Here is a 26105-nt window from a genome sequence, read left to right as displayed (position 1 = left end):
GGAGGTATTCTTTCTTTCACTGTGCTATTTGTAGCTCGTAGGACATTCCTCTGCCTCCCACTCCCACCTCAGTTTCGATCGAACGTTCTAGAATGGACTGCCAGAGAGCTCGTGCAGCCACCATTCGAGTGTTTTTTCTTTCTGCAGACTAAGTTATATTTACTTGTAATGCCCTATTTCCTCTTTGTTAAGCAGTTTTACGACAGATCTGCCAACTACCACATTCCTCCAGGCCCAGCAGTGAATAGGGCCTTTTCTGTTTATATTTGAATCCCTGCCCCTGATCTCTCTGATCCGTGACACAAAAACGTCGTACAAATACAATGCCGTTTCCAGGATCAGTCTCGGTCCTGCCAGGGCAACATATCCGCTCTCTAAAGCCGCACTTCCATTGGACCTGACGCAATCCCGAAACGTTTGGCAGCCCTCCCTAGACAGCAGCATTAACGGACCATCGCCTCCCTTGACATTGACTGCAATTAACTGCCGAGTCCTTCTTTATGTGGCTGCCAGTTAAACCGAAAGTAAGAAGGATAAAAACACCAAAAATCATTTCCCTATACAAATACCCCAAAAAGGAACATTACAATGACCTATTAAGAGTTCGTTTCCATTTGGCTCAATGAAAAATGTTTATAAAAATGGAGGGAAAGAAATCGTCTACATGTTGTACAAGCCATGGTTATTGATGCCAACACATTCTGCAAGTCCTTAAGCATCGTGTATGTTATGGGGAAACGTTAAAAACAGTCCAGCGGGCCTGTAACATCTCTCACTTGGGCTTTGTTGACCGCACACCAGGCACACATACATTAACGCATGTGTGGACGAGCACAGCCATGCACAGGATTTGCAGGAGGTATCAGCGGAAAATGTACCTGCAGTTGGCAAGAGGTATGCAGGTAAAGCAAGCCCTGGGGAGTATTGGGGATAACGGGAGGTTTATTCCCCTTAGCCAGGAAAACTCCTGGAAGGCCAACGCCGCTGAACACCTGCCTGGAGCCCCTCTGGTCAGTCCCAGCTCCATGCTTGTGTTAGTGCCAAACGTTTGCAGGTAGTGGCTGCGTTCGGCCGGGTAAATACATTGTAACATCTCTTGAATGGACCATTATCTTCAACAAGTTGTGAAAATAGGTGCAAGTGGATTTTTGATTACAGATGTGATGGCTGCATCTGAAAACTCCCACACACGCTACCTAGTTACCATATTATTTCAAGTTTCTTTCAAGACAAGCGTTACAAATGGGACCCCACATCCCCATTTGTGAGGCAGCACCTTAGGCAGGGGCGTGCCAGGCCAGTGTGGGGGTACGCAGGCGCGCGCATGCTCTCTCTCTCTCTCTCTGTCTCTCTCTCTCTCTCTCTCTCTCTGTCTCTCTCTCCCTCTCTCTTGTAATGGCTATGAATTAGCAGAATATCCTACATTCATTTGTGAATATAATCCGTTTTGCAATTTGCGACGGGATTATTGTGCAATGAGAGTTGCACAATGGATTCATTTCCCCACTATGTTCCCCACCCAACTCCCTATCCCTCCCTGGCCGCTCGTGGGGACATAACCGGATCCCCCACGCTTTCCTTCAGCTCCCCCACCCTGCTTGCCAAATTCAGGGTACACCCCCAGAACCTCTGCCTCTCCCTTTCACTCCTCACTTCTCCCTCCCCTCCCACCTCATTCCCCCTCCAATGCTCACTCCACTCACTCACCCTAGCCCCAACCCACCCCTCACCAGTCCCCACTTAGCCTCCTCCACCGCTCGCCCGGCCTGACCGCTTTCACGCTCCAGGTATCGTGGAGAGGATGTTTTGAATTGGATTACTTACAAAATGTCCTCTCTTCAATACATGGCATGTACCTTGGCTGCTTGTTTGGCCATGCGGGAAGCCTGGCTCGTGCGGTGCATTGTGCGATCAGCAGATTCCAGGTGTGGTGCTTTAAAGGTGCAGGATGCCCACGCATTGGCCCCTATCTTTGCCTGCTCCTCACCACACCGGACTGCATAGGAGTCCCCTCATCTCTGGCCATTTCATTTGTTTTCTACTACCAACCTGGTGGTTGACAGTGATGGTGAGGGATAGCATCAGGGTGGCATGGGCGTCAGCATCAGGGTGGCATGGGCGTCAGCATCAGACTCGCCCCCACGCTCCTAAAATTCAGAAAAGAACTCAAGACCCACATCTTCAAGGAATCTCTTCTCAACACCTAGGCCATCACATTGCCCCTTGCACCAGCTGACCCGCTAGACGCGGCCCGCCCCTCTGCTCCCCACCACCCGGTACAGCTGTACCCCTCCTCTGTGCCTCTCTGTATCCTACCCGCCTTGTATATCTGTTCTGTTGTTATCTCTGAGCAGCACTCCATTATGCATCTGTACTGCTATATATGTCTGTAAAGAGCTCCGTTATGCATCTGTATTGTTGTATAGCTCCGCAAAGGGCTCAGTTGCTTCTCAAAGCTAGGTCTGTGCTCTCTAAATAAAATAATGATAATAATAATAATAAAAGTCATTGGCTCTGAGGGAGGGAGAGTTTTCTTTTACCTCATTAGTCTGGATTTAGATAGCCGTAGTACTTTAATAGAAACCAAAAAAGTGATGGGTGGAAGGTTTTGAATTAATCTGAACCACTGGCATTGCTCTGGGCAACCTTCAACACTACAGTTTTTTGGCCCGTCTACGCCATTGGGTCCAGCCATATGCAAATCAGTCGGGTACTGCCACTAATGGGAGCAGCCCAGCCCGAACTGCTAGGCCTGGTCCGCTCTGCACAGAAACACAAGCAACCCCAGACATGTTTCGGCCTTGGTTGGGCCTCCTCAGTGAGGTGTAGCTTGGTTCCCTATGACGCAGCAAGCCAGTAGTACTTTAATAGACCACTTAACGACGTGTGCAGAGGGGTCCTGGTGTCTATCAGTTTTTCTTTTATGAGGTAAGAGTACATCATGATGAAAGCTCCGTTATAGTGTCAGACATTTTGCAGAGCTGTGTAGGTTGGGGAGAGAGTTGTTTAAAATAGCTTTTAAGAGCCTCTCATGTTCCCAGGCTGTTTGATGCATTGATGTTTCTCCATTGTTGTGCTGTATCACAGTAGGTTTGAAGAATAGAATTAATAGGGAGGACAGTCTCGAGGCTCTGCAGCTTGCTCGGGCCCTGCTCACTCCCCAGTCTTTAACTTTCAATGACCCATACTGCCCTTTATTGGTACTTGAAACATATCTGCGAACTTAAACAAGCAGATTTTGACCTTCCAGATAGGACCTTGCCAGTGGTAAATCGAGGTTTAGGGGTTAGTTTAGTAGCTTTTATAATCTACTTACTTTAAGCATCAATTACTTCTCTGTAACTGACATTAGATCATGTTTTCAAGTATGCTTCTATGAAACAGTATACATGTTCTTAGAAAATATAAACATGTTTTTGTTTAATCATTTTTATTAAGCATGTTACTTGAACAATAAAAATATGAGATGAAAACGACATAACATTTTGTAATTTGAGAGGGTAGACACAGAAGACAGAATACGATAGGAAAGATAAGGCAGGGGGCAAGCTATACCTATATAGCGTAATAACAGCAATGCATAGTAAAACACCAGATTGTAGGAAAATGCTCCATTTCTTATTACATTAGTGTGTACAATTAGAAGAAAAAGCATGACATTCTTCAATACGATGGATAGAGCAGATGAAATTCCACCACATAGTATATGATAGTATATGACAGTTTGGAGGAGACTTTCCAATTAGTGGTAATGTTATGGAATGCAATGCTTATAAATAAATTAAATAAACAAGGCGATTCAATCAATTGTAAGGACGGATTCATAATAGGATCAATCATAAGATTGCAACGTGACAATGGTTCCTGAAAATGAAAAATCTTTTGCAGGACCAACCACCTTTTTGGCCAAAAAGAATGCAAAAATGTACAATTATAGATTACGTGAAAGAAATCAGCATTAGATATATGACAAGACCAAAAATTATTGGATGAATTAATAGTATTTTTTTTCGATTCTCGATTAAGAAATGAGTGATGTAAGATAAAGAAATGAGTTTGAGTTAGATTAGCAGCTACTGACGAGGAATACACATATTGGTCCACATGTTTGGAGTGGGTTGGAAATTCCATTCTAATTCCCATTGCCTAATGGTTAGTAGACTGAGCATCATTTAAGAAGGTGTATAACTTGGCGGCTTTGATGGAGGGTTTACAAATTAAAGATGCTCCCACATGTGAAAATTGAGTGACATACGACTGGGTCCGGAGATCTCCACTCCCTGGTACTACCCCCGTTGTGGAAAGATCCTGGGGTGCCCAGCCCAGCAGCCAACAGGGCTTTGGCATGGGACAAGATAAGGAGGCAGACCGGCAACCCTCACCCATTTCACAAAGACCTACCGCTGCAGAACCTCTTCCTAGGGTTCCCTAAAATAAGCGAAACTGCTGCGGCCAGGTGGGCCAATGACGGCTACTCTACCTTGGGCGACATGTATGAAATGGGCTCCTTTTTGGCAAGGCCTGATCTACATAAACACCCAAGTGGGCTGTCCTCCCGATGGCTGCAAGATGCAGGGCTTCGACGCGCAGGTAGGAACACATGGACCGAGTTCCCCTCACAGCCCCCGGACGAACCACTTTTAGCACTTATGATGAGAAGTGTTGTACCCACTGGGGTGGTGTCTAGTCTGTATAGGAAGCATCAGGACCGGATCAACAAACTGCTTAGTAGGCTTCGGGAGACATGGGGCAAGGAATTAGGTACTGACATAACGAACGAAAGATAGGAGGCCATGTGTATGCAGACTCGGGAGGTTTCCCTAAATGCTAGATTTCGCCTGATTCAATTAAAGGTACTGCAGAGGTTTCACTACACCCCAGCTAGACTTCATACCATGTCCCAACACCGCTCACCCACTGCCCTAGATGCCATATGAACGATGCAGGCTGCCTCCACATGGTTTGGGCTTGCCCCAGAATACTGGACAAGGGTTTGTACTGCTGTATCTGGGATGCTTGAACGTACTATTGACCCAAACCCTATGAACTGCCTGTTCCATGAGTTCTCATCGCTTCAAGGAACTGTCTGTAAACTTGCTAGTCTCTGTATGCTCCTTGCAGTACGTTGTATATTGTTGTTATGGCTTAGACCCGCTAGCCCTACCATAGAACAATGGCTCCGCGATTTCACCTGGGCATCAGATACGGAGGAGCACCGGATCTCCCTGCAACCAGCCTGTTGCCGGTCCCTCATGATCTCTGGAAACAGCATGTGTTAGGCATGAACTCGCTAATGAATGTTTCATTCCATAATATAGCAGCACAATGTGACATACTTGTGAAATGTGGTCATTGTACAAACTCACACCGCCCTGTATGATGTCATTGGTTTGATTGCACTTGTTACCCTGTCAAGTATTTAATAAATAATGTTTAAAAAAATAAAAATAAAAAGAATGGAATCGGGGTGCAGGCACCATATAATAGGGTGCATAGCTGTTTAGTTGCTGTATTTTCAGGCAGATCCTCTCGGCATGTTTTTCTCTTCTGGACCCAGATTTGGGCTTATTTTGCACCTAAGACTACAATTTGTTTTGTATTAAACACTTTAATTTGCATTGTTGAATATCCTCTCCATGTTGATCTGCCTTCTCTTCTCAGCACTGCCTCACCTGCCAACGGGGCCCCCTTCACTCAGTTACCTGCCCTCCCGGACATCCTCCGGCACTGCCTCCCGGCCACCCCTGCACTGGGGCCCGTTATCTGTACCCTTACAGATCTCCCCACTCGTCTCCTGCACTTATCAGATGTTACCCTATCTGACTTGCCCTGCACTGCACCCTTCACTGGCTGCACCAATCACTGCTCTTATCACCTTATTTATTCACTTATGTATCCACTAACTTATAGTTATCCTATGCCTTACACTTCTTTGCCCCTCCCCCCTCCCTTTTTCCTTTGCACTTTCCTCCTTTCCCTTTCCCATGTACTTGCGCGTTCTCAATGTCACTGGGCCTAGTAAGATCGTTTGTTTTTGTTTTTTTCCCCTGATCCCCCTTCCTTTGCCTGGTTGCGCTCTGAAACACCTGTGTATGGGCGCGATATAAACAAAATATCATATCATATCGTGTGCATTGTTGTCAAGGGTTATCAGCTTCAAGTTTCTGTTTATCAGACTAATTGGTCTATAACCACTCGTCCATAAACTCTCCTTCTCCCTCCCTTTTAGGAATGAGGGTATGTGCATGTCCTAGAGTTAATGACGGCTCATTGCATTTATCAACGTTTCCAACACGTCTTTAAAAGCTTCAAACACCACCGCTGGCATAACTTTGTAAAACCCCATTGTGAAGCCATCAGGGCCTGGGGATTTTGCAACATTCCAACTGTAATTCCTCTATCTTTATCTCTTTGTTCAAGTTCTCTTTTTCTTCCGTTGTTAATTTTGTTACGTTCCTGTCCATGAGAAATACATCGAAATCATTGTGGACAACCAGTCTTCCCTTTGTATGCAACTTCTCATAAGCATTTCGAAAGTCCTAGTTAATCTTTTACAGGCTGTATGTCACGCCACCTCTATCCATCTTGATAACGTTAATATCTTTTCCACAGGTTCAACAGCTTCAGACGTCAAGCTAACAAGCGGATACATGTTTCTCCATTCTCGTAGTACGCACATCTTGTTCCAAATAGTGAGAATTCAGCATTTGTAGACTCTTGCTGGTGAACCGCGATAACTTCAATTTTCTGGTGAAACAGTGTTACGAAGTGGACAGCGCATTGCCCACAGGATGCACCATGACAATGTGCCGTGAAGTGCCAAGGACGAGTATGCTCGTCCTTTTTGCATAGCCCGGCAGTTAAGGGGTTGTTTCAGTCCATATGGGAATGGGCTTTTACAAGATGTGCCGATTTAAATCAAATACATTGGTATCTGGATGATTTCCTCCTTGAGGGCAGGATTGTGCAGCAAGACCAATCCAGGGTGGGCGTGGGTGAGAAGAATGGGAAATACAGTCACCCTGCGATCCGTACAACCATGGACCGACTTCTCCCTCCTATCACCCGAGTAACCTTCTAAAACACTTGCTTCCCTAAAGGCAACTACCTAGAATACAATAGAACAAATATTTGAGCGCACACTTCTTACCAGTGAAACCAGTTTGAAGGCGCTACACAAATACAATCACATACATTAGAATTAAAACATAATCAAGATGGAATTACATAAAAACATAAAAACAGTTCAGGCCTCACCATGACCCAGCAGTGCTCTCCCTATGTTAAATTGAAGTGATAAAAAAAGAAGAGAACAGATGCGTTTTTAATCTAGTCTTGAAACTTTGCACAGGGTGGCAGTTAAGAATTAGGATTGGAAAACCATTGCAAAGGGGACAGCGCAAGGTGCCGATAAGTTTGACCCAGTGGCCTTTTGTTTAGCATATTTAGCCTCCTGCAATAGATCTTTCCCGCTCGATCTTAGAAAACGCGCTGGAGCATACGCTCCAGCTCGTGTGCAGCTATTTATTGGTGTGTTATATTGGGCAGCTATTGATGTATCCTGAGCCAGTGATGACAGGGAGCAGGAACCAGGCTGACTCAGGTTAGTGTAAAAGAAAACGGGCTTTATTCTTCTTGGTTACATAGCATAGTCATAAGAGGTAGGAGAGTAGGTGATAAGCCTCTGCCCTGGTTCCCAGTCCATCTCCCAGGCCCAACCATCACTCTCTAGAATCCTCAGGCCGCCCACACTCCAAGCTCCACTTAAACATTCTAGGAGGCCCTTGCACACACTCAGCCATTCATCACAGTCATACCAGGATACCACAGCTATCTATCTGGGTGTAGCAAAGAAATGTATTGCAAAATTGCAAGGAGTGAAAAATTGTGCAGTGCAAATCATTTATGGGCTCAAAATGTTTGAGCATATCTCAGAACCCTGCATCTTACATAGTTAGCCAAATATATAGGCGCCATTCCCTGAATGATTTTCCAAATCGGAGTTAAAAATCTGATTCGAATTTCAGCCAGTACAGTAGGCGCGGGGCCAATCATGCAGACTCCTACTCAAAGGTGGTCGGACGGTGCAGACTTGGACAGACATATCTCGCAACTCAGCAAAATCTTTAGGATTCATTGTGGATATAAACCAATCCTTTCAACAACACATAGCTAAACAAGCGCAAATGGCATGGCATCAAATTATTCTACTTGGCAAGATCAAACCCGTCCTTCCGCCCCAAGACCTCCGAACGATAGTGCAGGCGCTGGTAACCCGGCCTAATTCTACCAAGGTACAGAGGTCAAGGGATGAGGAGGTATCCCAGCCACATGTGCCCCAGACCACTTAATCTAGTCTTGGGGCTCTTGCAGTGTGCCTGCCCAATGATCCTGGGGCTTTGATCCATGCTCAAACTAATGAAGGGGGAGATATGAATGGTAATATTCAGATCGATTGTGCCATGATCAATACCCCTGATGGTCCAACTGGGACTCTTCAGCAGGAGAGTACACCAGTGATGTGGGGCACATCGAAGATAATTGGATGGGAGCTGAGGAACAATGGTGACTAAACAGGTCTAAGATGCTAGAAATATTTATGGAAATACCTTTTTTAAGGTCTCTTCATTCAGGGGACACAAAATGTATTGCGTTGTCAATGAGAAAAAAATTATCGCATGGTGTTACACTTCTTTTCTGAGATTCTGTTGAATCTGGTTTGGTCACAGAGGGGGATTTTGAAGTCCTTGGACTGTGATTTGTTTGACATCAAAACTACGTAGGCACCACCACTGACTTCTGAGCCACTACCCTCAACGATGGATTCTATTACCACACGAGCTCTGGCAAATATACAAGCCATTACCCTGAATGATCCTCAAGACTGGTCGTGGATTGAGGGGGTCGTTAAGCCCCATGTGTCTCTAACAGCATGGCCGAAATAGTCGAAGCATTGATGACCTTAGGATTCTCTTGTGGGACTTGTGCAGATTAAAAAATGTTTTCTACAACTCAGCTGAAATTAGAGAATTTAATATCCTGTTCTTACAAGAAACTATGTTTACGTCATCTTTTGTGTTCGAGGGGTATTCTTCTGTGTTTACTCCGGCGAGCAATAGGGCTATGGGAAGGATGAGCAGGGGTCTGGTTATTGCTATGAACACCAGCCTGTTGATCAGCTCCTCATTATGGTTTGAAGGCGAGGGAATTTTGGCAGTGCCTGCTTCCTTTGTGGACGCGATTGGGGATGTACTGCTAGTAAATATTGATTGGAATCCGATGAAACAATACATTTCTGCATTTCACTCTGTTGTCTCAGACATTTGACTCTTGGTTAACGGCGGGTTTCCAACACGCCATGATTGTAGGGTGGGGGGGTACTTTAATGCCTTTTGTGCAACTGAGATGAAACCAATGACTCAAGCCCGGCAGAACAGGAGGGGAAACATCTAGGCCTTGTGGGGTTCTAGCTGGGGCTCGTTCATGTCTTCATGGGATCTGCAATTTTTAGAGGTAGATCTCCCTAGCAGGGAAGATCTTTTCATTTGGCACAGGGGTTCCTCTACATCCTGGTTAGATAATGTTTTTGTCTCCGCTTCGCTTAAGGCAAGGTCTACCTACCTGCATGTGTTGGATGCAGGGGTAAGTGATCACCTTATCATTCTCTTTAACATCAGTAAGATCACACGTATAACCGATGTCTGTGATGCCCAAACGTTGATTACACATCTAAAAAACGGGAGGTCATGCCTCTGGGAGTTCCAAATGTACAATAAACTTAGGAACTATCTAATTCCGAAAGTACAAACTGGGGGTCAAGACATCAGGGGAGGTATTTCACCCTCACTAGAGTTGAGGCCTTTGGATTTAAGTATCAGGGATTGTATAAGTAGGATCACCTCGGATAGAGTTAGGCATCCTAAGGGATCCCATGAAAGAATAAGAGACTCAAAGAGGAACAAAAGGCGAGCGATAAAAGTAATCACAGAATCAGCAGGCTCTACAGAGGAATTTGTTAGGCTGAAGAGGCAGGAGTGCCAACGTCACAGGAACCTGCTAAGATATGAACTCCACCTTAGAGATAACCAGCATATGCGGAAGTTGCTTTTAAAGGACGACAGCAGACAATTCTGGAAGATAAGCAACTCTAAGGGGGGGGGGGGGTGATGCATCTTTATTGGTGTCTGATGTAATCCTAGAACACACCTGGGTTTGCCTTTGTCGAGGGTACATTTTATTCCCCAGCAGGGAAATAGTTACACCTCGAACCCATGCCCTTGGCCGTTTGATGATATTATATGGACTATTAAGAAACGTAAGCCTTCTAGGGCACCGGGTCCCGACGGGCTTCCCCTGTTCTTGTTGAAAAAAGATCTGACTTCTTGGGCGGGATGGCTTAAACCTTGCTTTGATTCCATCTATGGCACACATCTTTATGTCTTCACTGATGTAGTTCATAGTTATTCATAACTTTAAAAAAGGTGATCCCCACGATCCAGCCAGCTTTCGGCCCATTGCCCTGATTGACTCTACCTGTAAGCTGTTTTCCTCCTTGATGCTCAGAGACCTGAACACCTACCTACCTACCGAAGGCTAACATTCTTTCACGCTTTCAGGTAGGATTCAGGCAACAGGTTGGAACTCCCCTCAATGCTACATTGATTAAACATCTGTTGCTCTCAGCCAAGGCCTCTCAGGGGGGAACCATCTATGTGGCTGCCCTGGACCTTTCCTCAGCCTTTGACTGTGTGTAGCGCCAGCGGCTCTGGGATAAACTACTGAAACTCAAAGTACCCCGTAAACTAGTCTGCTTAATGGCAGCATTACATCACAACTCCTCTGTAAGGATTTATCTCAACAAAGAGGGGGCTGTTACTAAACCAATTCAGGTTTCCCTGCATTCTGGCACCAACCCTATTCAATTTGTACTTGTGTGACATTGACCACTTGTGGGAGAGACAGGATTTGATTGCGGGAAGGTTGGGTCACCTAAGATTGCATGGCTTGGCCTTCGCGGACGATATTATCATCTTTGATCGGACACCACAGGGCCTCCAAGGCAAACTCAACCTCTTTGCAGCCTATACCTCATTGAATAATCTGACAATAATTAGCGCCAAGTCTAAGGCTGTGATTTTTTCTAAACTCAAGGACCCTGAGGTGATGCGATGGTGCGTGGGGGCAGAAACTGTTGAAAGACTGTCCTCCATGCGATACCTGGGTTACAACCTATCTGAGTTAAGTTCCCACTTTGGGAACTCCGTCCCCTGCACACTATTTGTGGCTAAAAATACTCAATAGATTTATATTTCCTAGGGGAAATTCAATGTAAATATAGTGATCAGATTACATTCTATGTACGTACATGATATTTAGGATCATTGGCATTCATACCAAATGATTTAGGTACAACTTAAAAATAAATGTATTTAAAAATGTATTTTTAAGTTGTACCTAAATCATTTGGTATGAATGCCAATGTTCCTAAATATCATGTACTTACATAGAATGTAATAGTCAAAGCAGACTCCTCAGAATACCACCTGCGGTAATGCTGGTTACAATATGCAGTATTCCTGATGGGAATGACACATTTATCCTTAAGTGGAGTCTACAGTGTTAATGGAGACAGGCAAATGGTAGACTACATTGACCTCGACAGTGGCCCTTACCTGCTGTCAGGCGTCACATAACAAATAGGACAGGATCGAATTGAAATAACCAGGGTTCCAAACAAAATCCTACAGCCTTGCTGGCCAACACTAAACCTACCTCTGCAGGGAATGGTTCCCCATTCAGCTGGTGCTCAGATCCGCCAGGATGATCACGGCTGCCCCAGTGTAGGTGTAGTTGGACGGCGCTGTATCTCTTTGGTAGGCCACGCAGGAACATAGATTCAGGTAAGGACATCTCCACTGGAAGACACAACACCTTGGATGAAATCTAGACCGGCACAACGCTACAAACACACCCAACAAATTCAGAAATAAGGCAGGGTTCACTAATCCTACGCTGTAGTGGCATGATCTTCAAAACGTACTTTGATCCTTCACTTGAGCCAAAAGAAGCTCAGACAGCATCTGAATGCGCACATCTTTTGCACATGTTACACTCCCTTTAAGCAGTTGCACGAATCGGGGGGCTTGCACATTTCATGGTGCACCCTGAATTCACAAATGGGATGTGCTTTAAAATGCACAATATACAGAAGCATTCCCCTTGTAACGGGCACAGGGGGTGTGAAATGCATGAGTGGTTCATTGCCAACTCCCTCATGATTGTTTTGTATTATACATGCTTTTTTCTTTTTTAAAACTTTTAAACATTTCAAAATCATGGGCCTCTTAAAGGCCTGTGTTTTTCAAAATGAGCTCCTGGCACTCACGCGCACAGCTTCCCAGAAATGCACAGGTCCTCTTTGCAAAGAAGGTGACCTGGGCATTCCTTTATACCCCACAAATGAGAGAAAAAAACTCCTCTGTGCTTTTTTTACTTGGATGACTTTCTAAGATTCTAAGAATCGTGCCCCATTTCTTTGATTTGCTTTTTAAAACATTGTACTTTTTTCTGTCATATTATTAAGCATAACCAATACAGGTGGAACGTATACAGCCCACTCAATGTGGTTGTAGGTCAAAGGATCGACAACCAAAGGGTCGAATGGTCAAAGGATCGACACCAAAGGACCGAAAACCAAAGGATCTCATAAATTGTTTTTTTTTTTACATTTTTTTTTTTGGGTCCCCCCCCAACCGCCGTTTTTGTGGTAAAAACCACTTTTTTCACTAAACGAAAACCCAAAAAAATATATAATTTTAAAAAAATGTGATCCTTTGGTTTTCGATCCTTTGGTGTCGATCCTTTGACCAGACACCCTCAATGTGGCTATGAGGTCACAATCTTTTCTTTAGTAAGAGGCATTGTTCTGCCACTGTGACAGTAGATGAAGCATCGCTCTGATCTTTGGCTCATCTTCATAAATTGGCTTCAGATTCTTAGAAGCGTTGGTGAGATGTCTGTCTTTGGTTGACTAAGTCACATGCAGATTGTACAGTTTCACAGAGCATGTGCTAGCTCTCCCAGGCTAGCACGTTTGTCTTCCTCTGGAGCCACCACTGCCACCGCCAGAGAATGCGGGATTCAAAAGATACGACCAGAAACACATTTGCAGGAAAATGAACAAAACACGCAAATAAAACTTAGCTCGTCCGATCTGTTCAAAGAATTCAACCGACTAAAAACCTCACTTCTAAAATACCTAGTTCAACGACGCTCACCAACACACTGACACAAACTGTGACTAAAACAAATACCTCTGCCCATCACAAATTAGTCAAAACTCTACACCTCTCCAACCAACTGCCAAAACCCACGCACAATGCACAGACACTCTGCCGTCTTAGGTCTCCCATCTGGAAACATAGACCTCTGGGCACACATCAGTGATGCCAAACCATCTAGAGAACTTGCCCACACAGGTGTCAGTTGCTTCTAGCTCTACCGGCACCAGCAGTCATGCACAACACCTTGCCTTTTTCCTCTAGACCTCTAAACACTCCCTTCCCCTTTATTCTCTTTCATATCCACGAAACCTAATTTTCTTTTTAGACAAACCTGAATAATGTAACATAACATATAAGTTAAGGCATATAAAGATGCCATAAGCCAATCAATCTCTATATCTTACCCAAGACCTCAGGATTCTGGAATCTTGTACAAAACATGAAGATGAACACATTGCTAGGGAGGTAAACAGGTTCAGCCATGGAATGCCAAACCTGAAGAACAGCTCCTGCGAAATCTCAGCGCAGGATATCCCGAGAGGATAGCTCAGGGGCAATGTGCTCGCTTTGGAAGCTAGACGACACAAAGCATCACGGGTTCAATCCCTGGGTCTGCGCTTAGACACCTCTGGGTATAAATGACCTATCATATCATAGTGGGAGTGATCCTGAGAGTGTGGAAAAATGATGCACACTTTGTTCCTCTGACTGTTGTCCACCCTCCTCCGCCAACCCAATTTGAGGAACAGAGAGGGATATGGGTTTTTCTACCCATAAATTATGATAGCTCCACTTAGGCCTTGAATCTGGTCCCGCTTTTGCCCATTATGATGTGTTTAAGTGACCTTTCGCAAACTACTAGACATTTGCCCTGGACGTGCCTGAAAGCAGCAGCATGCTGACGGCTGACGTCTGTCGTCACTATTACCACAGTATGGAAATTGGAGGGTATATCTTTCATCAACGTCACTTTAAAGAACAACCATGTAATGCCTTCCATTAGCCTACCTATCATTGGGATAATGAACTTGAAATTCTGCTATCTGTATTCCTGAAGGTAGCGATCTTTGTGTTTTGAATTCTTCCTTTAAATTCCGATTTGGTTACCGAAAGCTACTTTTTGCAATGCTTTTGAAAGTTGGAGCATCGGGTACCGAAAACAAACACCTCAACTTGTGTGACAGGTATAGGAGCTCAGCTCAACGCAATGTGGCCTTGAACAGCTCCCGTGGGGGTCTTGATTGCCTCTGAACACTACTGGAGGACAGTAGCCAAAAATGATTTAAAAAGAACAAGTTGTTAAGTGTTGAGAGGAACACCAAAGGCACCACCAGCTCCTCCAAATGCACTTTCTTCCTATCATTCTGGAAGGAAACGGACAAACCCTGAATGGACATTAAAGAAAAACCAGCTAAACCGCAAACCTGTCCAATAAGAGCTCTACTCCGCTCCGAAGGAATCAAGAGCTCCGGACTACGACGAGTCAGGAAGTCATGCTAGATGGTTCAAGCAGGAAGGGCTTGCCTCTACGTCACATATTTGGGTGTTAGCTATAGCACACAAGCGGAACGTCGAGTTTTCAGCCCTTTTGGAGTTCTAGGGACGGCCTCTTTTCCTGGACAACAGAACAGCTCTGCACTTGGGTGTCCCTGCCTGGCCAGGAGAAGGAGAAAGGTAGCTGCTTAATCATCTTCCTGGTTCCCAATTTGACCGGTGGCTTTTCTGTAGTTCTGCAGAAAATCTGGCCGATCAATGTTTACGAGCAGTTCATTTCAAGACGTAAAATCTCCAAATGGTTATTCCTTGTATCATGCTGGTCAGCTTCCACTTATTATTGGATCTCATGGACACGTCACCATTCCCATCAGACACGTCACCAGACGTTCCTAATATTTGAAATCTTGAAAAAAGCAATTAGAATTCAAAGGTTTTCTGTTTGGCCTGAAGTCAGCCACTTGGATTTTTGCTAACATTTTGGCGATGCTCCGTGTGAAAGGACTCTCCTACCCATTCTAGTGCTACTGTCTTGTCCACATTCCATCACCGGAGAGTCTGAGGAAACCGACTATGTCTGAAGAGTTCCCCAGTGCCGGGGGTTCCATAATAAACTGCATAAATCACAGCTTCACCCATCGAAAGACGTGAACATAACAGAGGGTGTGTGTGTGATGACCCCCACAGAAGCAAAAGGAAGGTGTTCAATAGAAATCACAGATTCATTTGCACATTTCTGACAACAATGTATTTCTGACCAAAGCACGTAGATCGTAAGAGCTCAACTGTATAACATGTCACTGTGCAAACACGCCCACACTGTTAAAGGATAGAATTTGTGGAATTCCAGGGCTACTTGTTGGTGCCCAGAGAGACTTCTCCTGAAGTCTACCTGCCATTATGTCCCTTTCTTATATTTCATAAGGTATATGGTAATTAGTCGCCCCTAAGGTGTTCGGCCTCCGGGGCGCCTCGAAGCCTAAACATTTTACCTTAGGCCTACACAGGTTTTAGGGAGTGGTTTGCTGGCAGCTATACTTCAGTTTTGACTTCACCAGAGGAGCAAGCCATTTTACAGCACTGGTAGCCCAATGTACCTCTTTAGTAGTCCTCGGGCCACCAAAGGGCTGGTTAAATCCTGATCGCTGTCATTTTGGGTTTCAAGGCTTTCCTCTGTCAATATGACCACGAGATAGGCTATAATTGCTGTTCTGAGCATTTTGGCTCCTTGTGAGCCCACAATGACAGTCTACATATTGGTCCTAACTGGTTTAGGCTGCTATAGGCTCCTGGACGATCCCTCTCACTTCTGGCTTGAAGGTCAATGCTGTGGGGTGAGCCTGTGTTCCCTTTCTGGGTCACTTCGTTTATCACTGACCCAGGATTCAAATCCCTGGCAACCGAATCCTGAAAGCCGCATCTAAGGAAAAGAGCCGGTGACTCCCTGGTTTGATTCAGGCTGCTGGAGCCGTTTTTGGCGTAGCCTCTGACAGCAGTACTTAACTTGAGATCCTATGGTGGGTGATTATTTAAGATGGCCCCCTGATCCTTACCTGCCCCTTGACATTTTTCCTGGATTCCTTAGGGGTTCAGTCAGATCTGAAACATGTTTCATAATTTGTGCACTTATCTATGATTTTCTATCCATTTTTAAAGTCACACCCTGTATTTCTTGCATGGTAAACGTATTTGCAACACAGTGACTATTCCTGCTAACAACGTGTATACTTTGCCCTGAAATGTTTATAAGGAAGGTAATTGTTGCTAAAATGTTCTATTTATTCTTGGAAGCTTTTGGCTAGGGGTTTCAGTTGTTTCAATTTCTCTGTGGCTATGCTGTATTATTATATGTGACTGTGCATTAATACTTATATAACGCCCGGGGAGTCTAAAGCATTGAGAATTATTCATGTTTTAAGCTGTAGAGATTTTTAACCTATTTTTCCTGTTGGTAAAATCTGTGTTTGTATTTTTCTCCAACGGGTCTAGGCCCTTCCACTTATCCTAGGGTTGGGTTGAGTTTCTAGGACACTGTACATTATTGTGCAGACACAACATAGGGGACTTACTTGCCTTCTATTTGTTATGGTCTCTGGTGCTCCCTGCCTGCTTGTTATTTTATGTTAGTGCTCAGCTCTGTTAAAGGGCACACATATAGATAATGATATGATAGGTTATTTATAACGCGTTTAATACCCAGAGATTTCCAAGTCGAGCACGTTGCCCCTGAGCTATCCACCCAAGACTATTATCGGGGTTAGGAGAGCAATTCTAGAGACTTTCCTGTTTTTTTTTGTTCATGCTTAGTCTATTTTAAACTGGGTTGCTTAAAGTATATATATTTTTTTCAGCATATCAGTGTAGTGTATTTTTATAGATGTGTGGGGACTAAATGTACCTTGTATTGACCTACTACCTCTACAATAGAGTTAAGCGTTGTGGTTCTGACTACGTCACATACACTAAGAGAGGGTTGGCTTCCTTTGTCAGGTACACTTCCCTCTGTGGGTAGTGGTTGCAGCCTCCTCAAAAGAGGCTGGTTCAAAAATGCCTTAAGAGGTAACACACTCATGCACTTACTCACGCACAACCTTTCTAGCTCCCTCACAAACACCTATAAACACATACTCACTAAAGAAGCAGGCCCACACTCTCTCACTCACTCACACATACACACACTCATTCAAACAAGCTCTCTTGCACGACCACACACACACACACACACACACACACACTCTTGTAATTTGAAGCAAGTGAAAGACACCTGCTCCTTGATACAAGTGACTTAGTGTTTTATACGACTTGGAGGGTAACAAAAAGTGAAGTGGTGGCGCACAGCCGCCTCCTACTGATCAACCACCATTGCTTGGGAGATATCCACTCACTTCCCACACCCTGAAATCCAATCCCCTTTCACTGCACTTTGGACTTGGCAAGGTGCTCAGAGGGTCAAATGCAGCCGGCAGGCTTTGGATGGCCGGTCTCCAAAGAGACAAGCAAAAACAGCAGGAGTGCGGAGCAGGACGATTAGGCGCGACCAGTTTGGCGCCGGCCGATTCGCCGCGACTGATTCGGCGCAGGAGACAATTGGGCGCGCCCATTTTGGCGCGCCCAGTTCGGCACTGTGACGTTTGGACGCGGGGATCTTTTGGCGCGGCGGGGATATTCTGATTGTTTTGCGTGGTTCAGTATTTTTTATTGTGTATTGCCCAAATGCTTTTTTTTTTTTATTGGACTGTTCAATCAGGGGGGTTAAATATGTAACTTTTGCCGCCCCAGGCACAAGGCCAGTTTGGTCTTGTGGTTAAGTTCCAAGCCTCACAATCTTGCAGGCCATGGTTTGTGGCTGGGCTAAAGCTTTTTATTTTATTGTATTTGCAAAATACCGCATTATTTTTATTTTAAGGGGAAATAAAGAAAGGTTCAGTTTATCCACAAACCATGGCCTGCAAGACTGTGGGGTAGAGAACTTAACGCAAGGCCACTACCTCCAGCGAATTTACAAATTCGACACGCATATAAGAATGCGAGTGCCTGGAGGCTGTAAGCCCTGGGATGGGGAGAGAGGTGGTAGTGGCAGGTGGTAGTGGGCAGGGGGTTAGAGGTGGTAGTAGGCAGGGGGGGAGGAGAGAAGTGGTAGCTGGGAGGAGAGGTGGTAGCTGCCAGGGGTAGGAGGAGAGAGCTTTTAGCTGGCAGGGGGGGAGAGAGGTGGCATCTTGCGGGGGAAGTTGGAGGAGAGTTTAGATGTCAGCCACGTCCAAACGTCAGCCAATGTCAGCCACGTCCAAACGTTCCTCGCGCCAAATCGGCGGCGCCAGAAAGGCTCCTGCGCCGAAATGGCAGCGCCGAACCGGCCCGCGGCGAAACGGCGCGCCGAAAGGGGGTGTACCGACAAGAGTGTGGGTGATTCATCTCCTTATGGTGGTCCGCTGGGAAGCAGGAGGTGGGCCGACTTGCAGCTAATTTGTGGCAACAAGGGTGCCTGCCACAGAGGTGGCGCTCGCCTCAAAAGTAAGGGCAGTCATTAGAAAGGAGGGCTGAGAGGCACTGCAGTTAAACTAAACAGAACGGATATGTGGGAAGGCATCGGCCAGGGCAGAACATTGCTATTATCTGTTACTGTGGACAAAAGGGCAGTTAAGGCTTCGATACAGAGTAATAAATTCACTATAACTAGAGTGAGAGGACAGGGCAATGCTCTAGTTCTGTTCGCTGACCACACAGCAGGGTTGACGTGTCCAACAGTTAGGTTGGCCAACCGTCCTGTATTTTGCAGGATTTATCATGGGCTTTGTCCTGTAATCCTCACAGTGCCTGCCCGGGATGCTAAAGGCCCTGCATTGTTCCTCTGAAGCAGTATTAGCTGTCGAATACCTCCCCAGCTTAGCAAAGAAGACATTAGACAGGGGAGCACAGCGCGGCCGGCCCTGGGGTGCTTTGTGTCAACAAAGCATTACAGCAAGAGGGATGAGGCCGGGGTGGTCCATCACGGGGGTGCCTGCTGAAGGACTCTTTCCCTTAGGACGTGTGAGTGGTGAGTGATAAATGGGAGAGGAGCGGCGCAATGCTACGCGCTGTGTGGAGTAATGCCGGAAGCAGGCTCCCTCTAACGGCTCTACATTGGTTTTTCACTGCAAACCGTTTAAAACCCCAAAGGAGCTGCGTTTAGGCCTGCGTGCCTTTCTAGGCAGCCATTGTGATCTTGCATTCAGGATGGGGAAAATAAGCCCACACTCATGCTTCTATGTCTATGGGCCGAGCCCAAAAGGCCCCACCTGTGACTGCAGCACAGAAAGGCAGCAATTCCTCGGGTGCGACTTTTTGTGCGAGGCCCTCTCCTGGTCCATGCCTGGGGGTTCCTCACCCCCGGAATCCCCAACTGCTGCAAGGCCCCCTGCATTGCCTCCCCCACTCACCTGATGTGTGCTCCGGCCTCCGGCTGCTTCTTTCTCCCCGCCTTGGGTGGTCTGTGTGGCGCAACGCCGGAAGCCCGGGGCACAGCATGGCGTGTTTTTGTGCGAACCTTTTGTGATTCAGGCTTCCAGCTCCGCAGCAGACTATGGACTGCACTGATTTGTTTTGCTCAACATGTTCTATAATAATATAATAACAACTCCCTATTTATATAGCGCTATTGATCAAAGCACTATATAAATATTACATATTTACATACATTATTATTACCCAAACGAAATTGGTGCTCACTTTATCTACCTCGGAGGATGAAATCCTGAATCAACTATTCCAGGATTTGAACCTAAGACCTGCAGATCAAACCAACGAGTGCTTAACCCACTGGGCTATCTTACCATTATATATATATAGTTTAGTTTCTTATGAGATTGTTTTCACTTTTTAAGGCATTGCTTACAACTAATTATTATTGTATCTCTTGACTCCTAAACCCGATCAAATACTTGTGGGAGGGACTGTGAAGATATGTGGTCAAGCACTTAAATCGCACACCGAGTCCTATTCCTGGTTTCACCACTTAAGCAATTTGTGTGATCCTGGGCAAATCATTAAATCCTACATCAACTGAGCTGCCAGAATTGGGATTCCCTGTAAGCGATTTAGTGCATAGCTTTTGATATTAAACCACCCCTTTCATGGTTTACTAAACATTAGAGTTGTTACATATGGACAACAGTGAGCAGTCACATATTGTATACCATAAAGTCATGTGTCTCTCGGCTTATTCATGGAAACGTCTATGAATATCACTACCAATGATGCTGGGCTTGGCCTGAAATGTGTGGCTACCACTGCTCAAGAGCATCAAAGACTGACACTCCTTATAATGTTATTTTCCATCATGTAACTTCTGAAGATTTCCATACAAATCCCAATTAGTGGGTCTGCATGTATTTTGTTGCAGAGGGGCCGAAGAAATCCCAAAACGGGCCTGGAAAGGAAACCTAACTGCTCAGTTCCTTTACGCAGAACAGCCCTTAGTATTTTTAGTTGTCTGCGTGCTTTGCTTATATAAAAAGGCTTTTTGCGATTAAAAGTACCATTAAAGTGGAGGGGACTGGAGGAAAGGGGGGGGCAAATGGTGCCACCTTGAATCGCATACTCCACAAACTACTTCTGAAGCGCCACCGCATCTAAAGTGTCCTGTAAAACTATATGGTAAAGTTGGCCACCCTAATCCAATGTCTACGTCAGACACACGGATAGGCAGTGGCGGCCCCAGGTCTACCTACCCGTGCCCTGTGCGTGATTTCGGGCCCTCCTTCGAAGGGACACTTTACATTGTGTGAGCTGGCGGCGCCCTTTACCTGCGGCGCGCCTGTGCCACCGCACCACTTGATCGACCCTTGAGCCGGCTCGGCGGACACAGGGAGTCCTTATACTACTCTGTAAAACCCTCGGGGCTGGAGGGAGGCTGAGTTCATTTCGGGCACCTTATCTGAAAAGCAGGATTGCAGAATGCCCCCATTACGAGGAGTTTCCCGTTTTTTCGAGCCCTTACTCGGCCATGCGGCGTCCGCACATTGCATTTACGCGTGGTTGCATACGCCTGTCAACGGCTCTTCCCTGGGAATACTGGCCTTTCAGAGCACTCTGTTTAACTCACCCATCCCTCTGGAAATGATAAGCCATGAACACTGTTCTTGTGTACACGGAATGTGTGTATATGTTAAATGCCTCTTGCAACAGTTGGCCTGCATGCCCGGTTCATTGTCTGCATGTGTTTTGTGCGCCCTGGAAAGGTTTGCACCCTGGTTCTTACTCCATGGAAACGGACACTGGGCACAATGCCTAAGGACCCAAAATCTGCCATCGCCTATCAATTACCGCACAGTCCTCGTCGCCTTCTCAAATGGAGGCACAATGGCTCGGGCGACTTTCAAAGCGGTTCCCATTGGCGTCTTGAATAATGCATTAAACTGGCTGGCTCCAGCTGTGACTAGAGGGTCTCTTAGTGTGAAATGCATCAAGTGGCCCGTTTAAAAGGCTGGAGCGATGGAACCAAGAGCCCACACACACACAGCATGCCACACAACACACTGTACAGTAAATAAAGACACATTGCACCAAATGTTGATGTCTGCTTAATAAGAAGTGGTGCAAAGGGATTGTGACATTCGCCTCTTCCGTGCTATATTTTATAAAAAAAAACATGTAATGGTCATACATTGAGTAAGTCATTTTGCAGGTAAGGAGTTGAGCAACGTGATGGCCCGCCTCCTCTGCCCTTTTAAACATTATGAACTCTTGAACCCAGGGCTTTAAGTGGGGTAAGAAATCGAGGGGGGGGGGGGCTCATTTGGGGGCGTGGCTTGTGGGAGGGGCGTGGCCTAAAAAGTACGCAAATCGTAGGGTATACACACAAATATATATGAATGTTATATATTTGTGTGCCCACCTTACTATGGTTTGTGTACTATGCAAGCCATCTTTTCTAAACATAGAAATATGTAACATTTTTCTACGTTTATAAAAGATGGCTTGCAAAGTACACAAACCATAGTAAGGTAAGCACACAAATATATAACATTTATATATGTGTGTGCATACCCTACGGTTTGACTAGTTTTCAGGCCATCTTTTTTAAACATTTCGGATTTATAAAAGATGGCTTTGAAAGTACACATTTCAAGCCATCTTTTATAAAGCTTTGACTACTGACAAAATTTTCCGTCGGCAAAGCTTTATAAAAGATGGCTTGAAATGTGTACTTTCAAAGCCATCTTTTATAAACCTCGAAATATGTCGAGGAATCCCCAGGTTCGCTGAGGGTTAAAGACGCCTCGGCGACCTGGGGAAACAAAGGGACAGTAAGTCAGTAACTGCCTCTGGTGACCTCTCGTGCGAGGGGTCACCAGACGCAGTTACTATGACTGACAGAAGTGGCAGCCAGTCACAGCGTCGCTGTGGCTGGCTGCCACTTCTGTCAGCTCGCCTGTCTTCATGGCAGGCGCATCTCCCGTCGCGGCTGCGGCTGCAATGGGATAATGCATCCCGCGATTCCCGCCAACGTTGCTGTAGGATGGGGGCCTCGGCAGGCCCCGTCCCACTTTAAGCACTGCTTGAACCAAACACCCACTGCCTGCATGTGTTAGTACTTACCATAGATGCCTCTATCACATTGTATGAGCGGTTCTGTGACCGATCATGAAATTGACGGAACGTTCTTCCAAGGTCTGGTTTCTCTTTCCTCCGCCTTGGCAGGTGGCCACTGGTTGCATGAGGGCTAACCATTCAGAATCTAGGTTGGCTGTTTCCCCCAGCCAATGTCGACGCTTGCTTCTCCTGATGCGTGCCAGGGCTAGCTGCCTCTATTTATCCAGCTGGTGTGTCGGATCGCGATTCAAGGTTGGGAAACCTAGTAGACCCGCAGAGGAGGAAACCTCCATGGTACAATCTCAGAGCTTCTGCTGTCACTTTGAAGACTTTTGACCGTAGTTTCTTAGTTTGCACAGTACTGATTCCTGAACACGTACGGTGTGAGCACTTGAAAGCCGCGCCAGCATGTCTTTAGATATTATAGATGATCGAATGCTGGGTGATGTGGAGAGGCATTGCTGGGGGTGGGGGCTAAGGGGGCTATAGCCCCTGGTCTTTCGGTTGTAGCCCCGGATAGAAGCTCAGGTGCTACAACCAAATGCTAGCTAGCCCCGAGTCCCGCCAGTCCCGACATAATGGTAGCCCCTGATCATTTCCAGACCTAGCAACACCCTGGAGGAACATCTGGCCTTCTCAACCTCTGCGCTTGGACTAGCACAACACTTTGCCACCCAAAACGTGGGACTGCCCTGGGCCCAGATTATTTACCGATCAATTTGTTTAAATCCGAAGTATTATTATGGGTCCCGGTTTTAACAAAATGGTGTAGCTCTGTGGACATTGATAATAATGCTCCCAGATCACAGGGAACAGCAGAAATGGTCCCCGCTATTAAATGAGGGGATAGTAATAATCCAAACAATTATCGCCCAATATCCCTGCTTGATGGCCTGACAAAGGTGTACACAGAAGTCCTCGAGGCACGGTTAAACCAATGGCCCGTCTAGAAGGCGGTCACGAGTCACGTGCAAGCAGGCTTTCGTAAAATTGTGAGTAAAATCGAGTAAGCCTGACATTACTCAGGCAGAGGTATGTTCTCCCGAACACTGTTCCTTTATACCCAACGTTTGCCGACCTTAAGGCGGCTGTTGACAATGTGAATCGAGATCTGCTATGGGAAATATTAACAGCAGGTGAGGGTGTCCATCTTCAGCTGCTCATTGCCATCATATTGCTTCGTGCTGACAACGAAGCAGCAGGTCGAAGGGTCACGAAGGGGCAACCTCAAACGATTTCCAGGGTCCAAAGGAGTGCACGTTGCCCACTTGCTGGTCTCCAGGTTTACTAACGATATTGCTACTTCTCAGCAGCCTTTGACAGTCGATGCCCACAATATTAACCTTTCCACAAGTTTTGAAAGTCTTTCACTTGAAAGTCTGCATTTTGTTGTTCGAGGACGTTTGGTTGACCTGAATTAGACCAGTTTTTATTTTTGCTACGGGAGCGGTCCCCACTAATTAACTGCTCGCACCGCCATGCTGGTACCCTCCAAACACCCACCACTCCCAAAACCCTACCTACACAAATATATGTATATATATATATATATGTGGTATAAGGTATGTGAGCAAGCAGCCAGAGGGCTGTGAAAAGTGTTGTACCGCACATTCACATTTTTTCAGTTGTGACTGGATTAAAATGTGTATTTTTTAAAAAGAAATTACTTTCCGAGATTTTATTACAGCAATTGGGTCGAGGATTAAGTGTGGCTCTGTGGGAGTGCAATACTGAGCGTATGCTTTCACACTTTTTCTAATGTCTTTAATACATACATATATATTTTCAAAAAAGCAGAATAAACACTTAAGTCTCCACACGGGGGATGGCTCACTTAGGAAAAACTCCCAAAAATTCCTTGCATAGGAATGCCAAACAGAACAATTTCTTTAGAATATTCCAGCTTTATTTTTTGACTCACAGTCATTAAAAAAGGAAGAAAACACGGTACAAAGTGTTTCGTATATATGCAAACAAAACTTGAGGGGTGGCAGGGGCGCTACCCTGGGTCCTAGCTGCAGTTAGCTCAAATAGTCCAAAGAAATTCTCCTCCTAGCGTGCCTTCATGTCTCAGCAATCTCCAGGGAGGCTGATTGGATGCAGGTGTGCAGGGTTGAATCCCTCTGGTATGTACCAGGCATTGGCAGCAGGGAATTCTGGTAACTGTAGTGTAGAGCCAGCCAGGATCCAACTCTCCCCCATTTTTAATGTTAGCCCTCAGTGGGAAGGGGGATGGATTTACCATCAGTATGGCACTCCAAAGTTAGGCAAGAGTAGCCCAGGTGCAGCCTCTCAGGAGCCCCAGTCTCAAATCAGATGTGCAAACACAACTTGAGGGGTCGCAGGGGCGCTACTCTGGATCCCAGCTGCAGTAACCTCAAACAGTCCAAAGATGATCTCCTCCTACATCTTTGGACTGTTTGAGCTTACTGCAAATTCCCTCTCTTATAATTTATATGTGCTCTTGGGCTTTGCAACGAGAACATGCTGAGTTAAGCCGGTTTTGATTTTCCCAATGCGCTGAATTTTAAGTTTTTTTGCATTAAGTCTACTCACTTTAACTGCACTTCAACTTAAGTTTTTTCCTTGAATTTGAAAAGTTTTGGTATATCATATTTTTTTCATGCCCACTGTATATTTTTCAGCGCCAGTGTCCCTGGCTTTCGGCCATGCCCATTGTATATTTTTCAGTGCCACTGTCCATGGTTGAAAGTATGTCCGCCTTCGACCGTGCCTACTGTTAATTTTTCAGCACCACTATCCATGGACTTTGGGCATCGGCCGTACCCACAGTATATTTCTCGGCGCCAATTGCCATGGCCTTCAGGCATGCCTTTTCTATATTTTTCAGCCCCACCATCCATGGCCTATGGCCAGCCTTCGTTTGTGCCCACTGTATATTTTTCTGTGCCACTGGCCATGGTCTTCAGACATAAGACCGTGCCCACTGTATACTTTTCGATACCACTGGCCATAGTCAGCAGCTACGCCCTTTGGCCATGCCAATTGTATATTTTAAAACACTAACTGGCCACAAACTTCAGCCGTGCCCACTGTATTTTTTAAATCACTCCTTGCTCATTACCCATGGCCTTTGGCCATGCCCACTTTCTATTTTTTTTTTTAACACTACAGCCTTCGGCCATGCCTACTCTCTATTATTTTTGTTTTCTTAATACCTTTTTCTTTTTTAACAAATCTTTCCCAAACTGTCCAGCCTGGGCTGGCCAGGCGTACATGATTGTCTGAAAAATTTCA

General features: G+C 45.7%; 1 protein-coding gene across 1 annotated transcript in view; it reads right to left on the bottom strand.

Annotated features, from left to right (window-relative positions):
* The window catches only part of CA14 (carbonic anhydrase 14), a 329457-nt gene that overhangs the window by 110837 nt on the left and 192515 nt on the right, over positions 1 to 26105 (bottom strand). Inside the window, exon 4 of the mRNA XM_069652164.1 lies at positions 11773 to 11915. Within this exon, the coding sequence (XP_069508265.1) occupies positions 11773 to 11915 (143 nt within the window). The remainder of the gene's footprint in view (positions 1 to 11772; positions 11916 to 26105) is intronic.

The sequence above is a fragment of the Ambystoma mexicanum genome, chromosome 1p, assembly GCF_040938575.1.
Source record: "Ambystoma mexicanum isolate Mex_15411 chromosome 1p, UKY_AmexF1_1, whole genome shotgun sequence".
Classification (NCBI taxonomy): Eukaryota; Metazoa; Chordata; class Amphibia; order Caudata; family Ambystomatidae; genus Ambystoma; species Ambystoma mexicanum.
The sequence above is the reverse complement of the archived record's forward strand: the minus strand, read 5'-3'. Positions and strand labels throughout refer to the sequence as shown.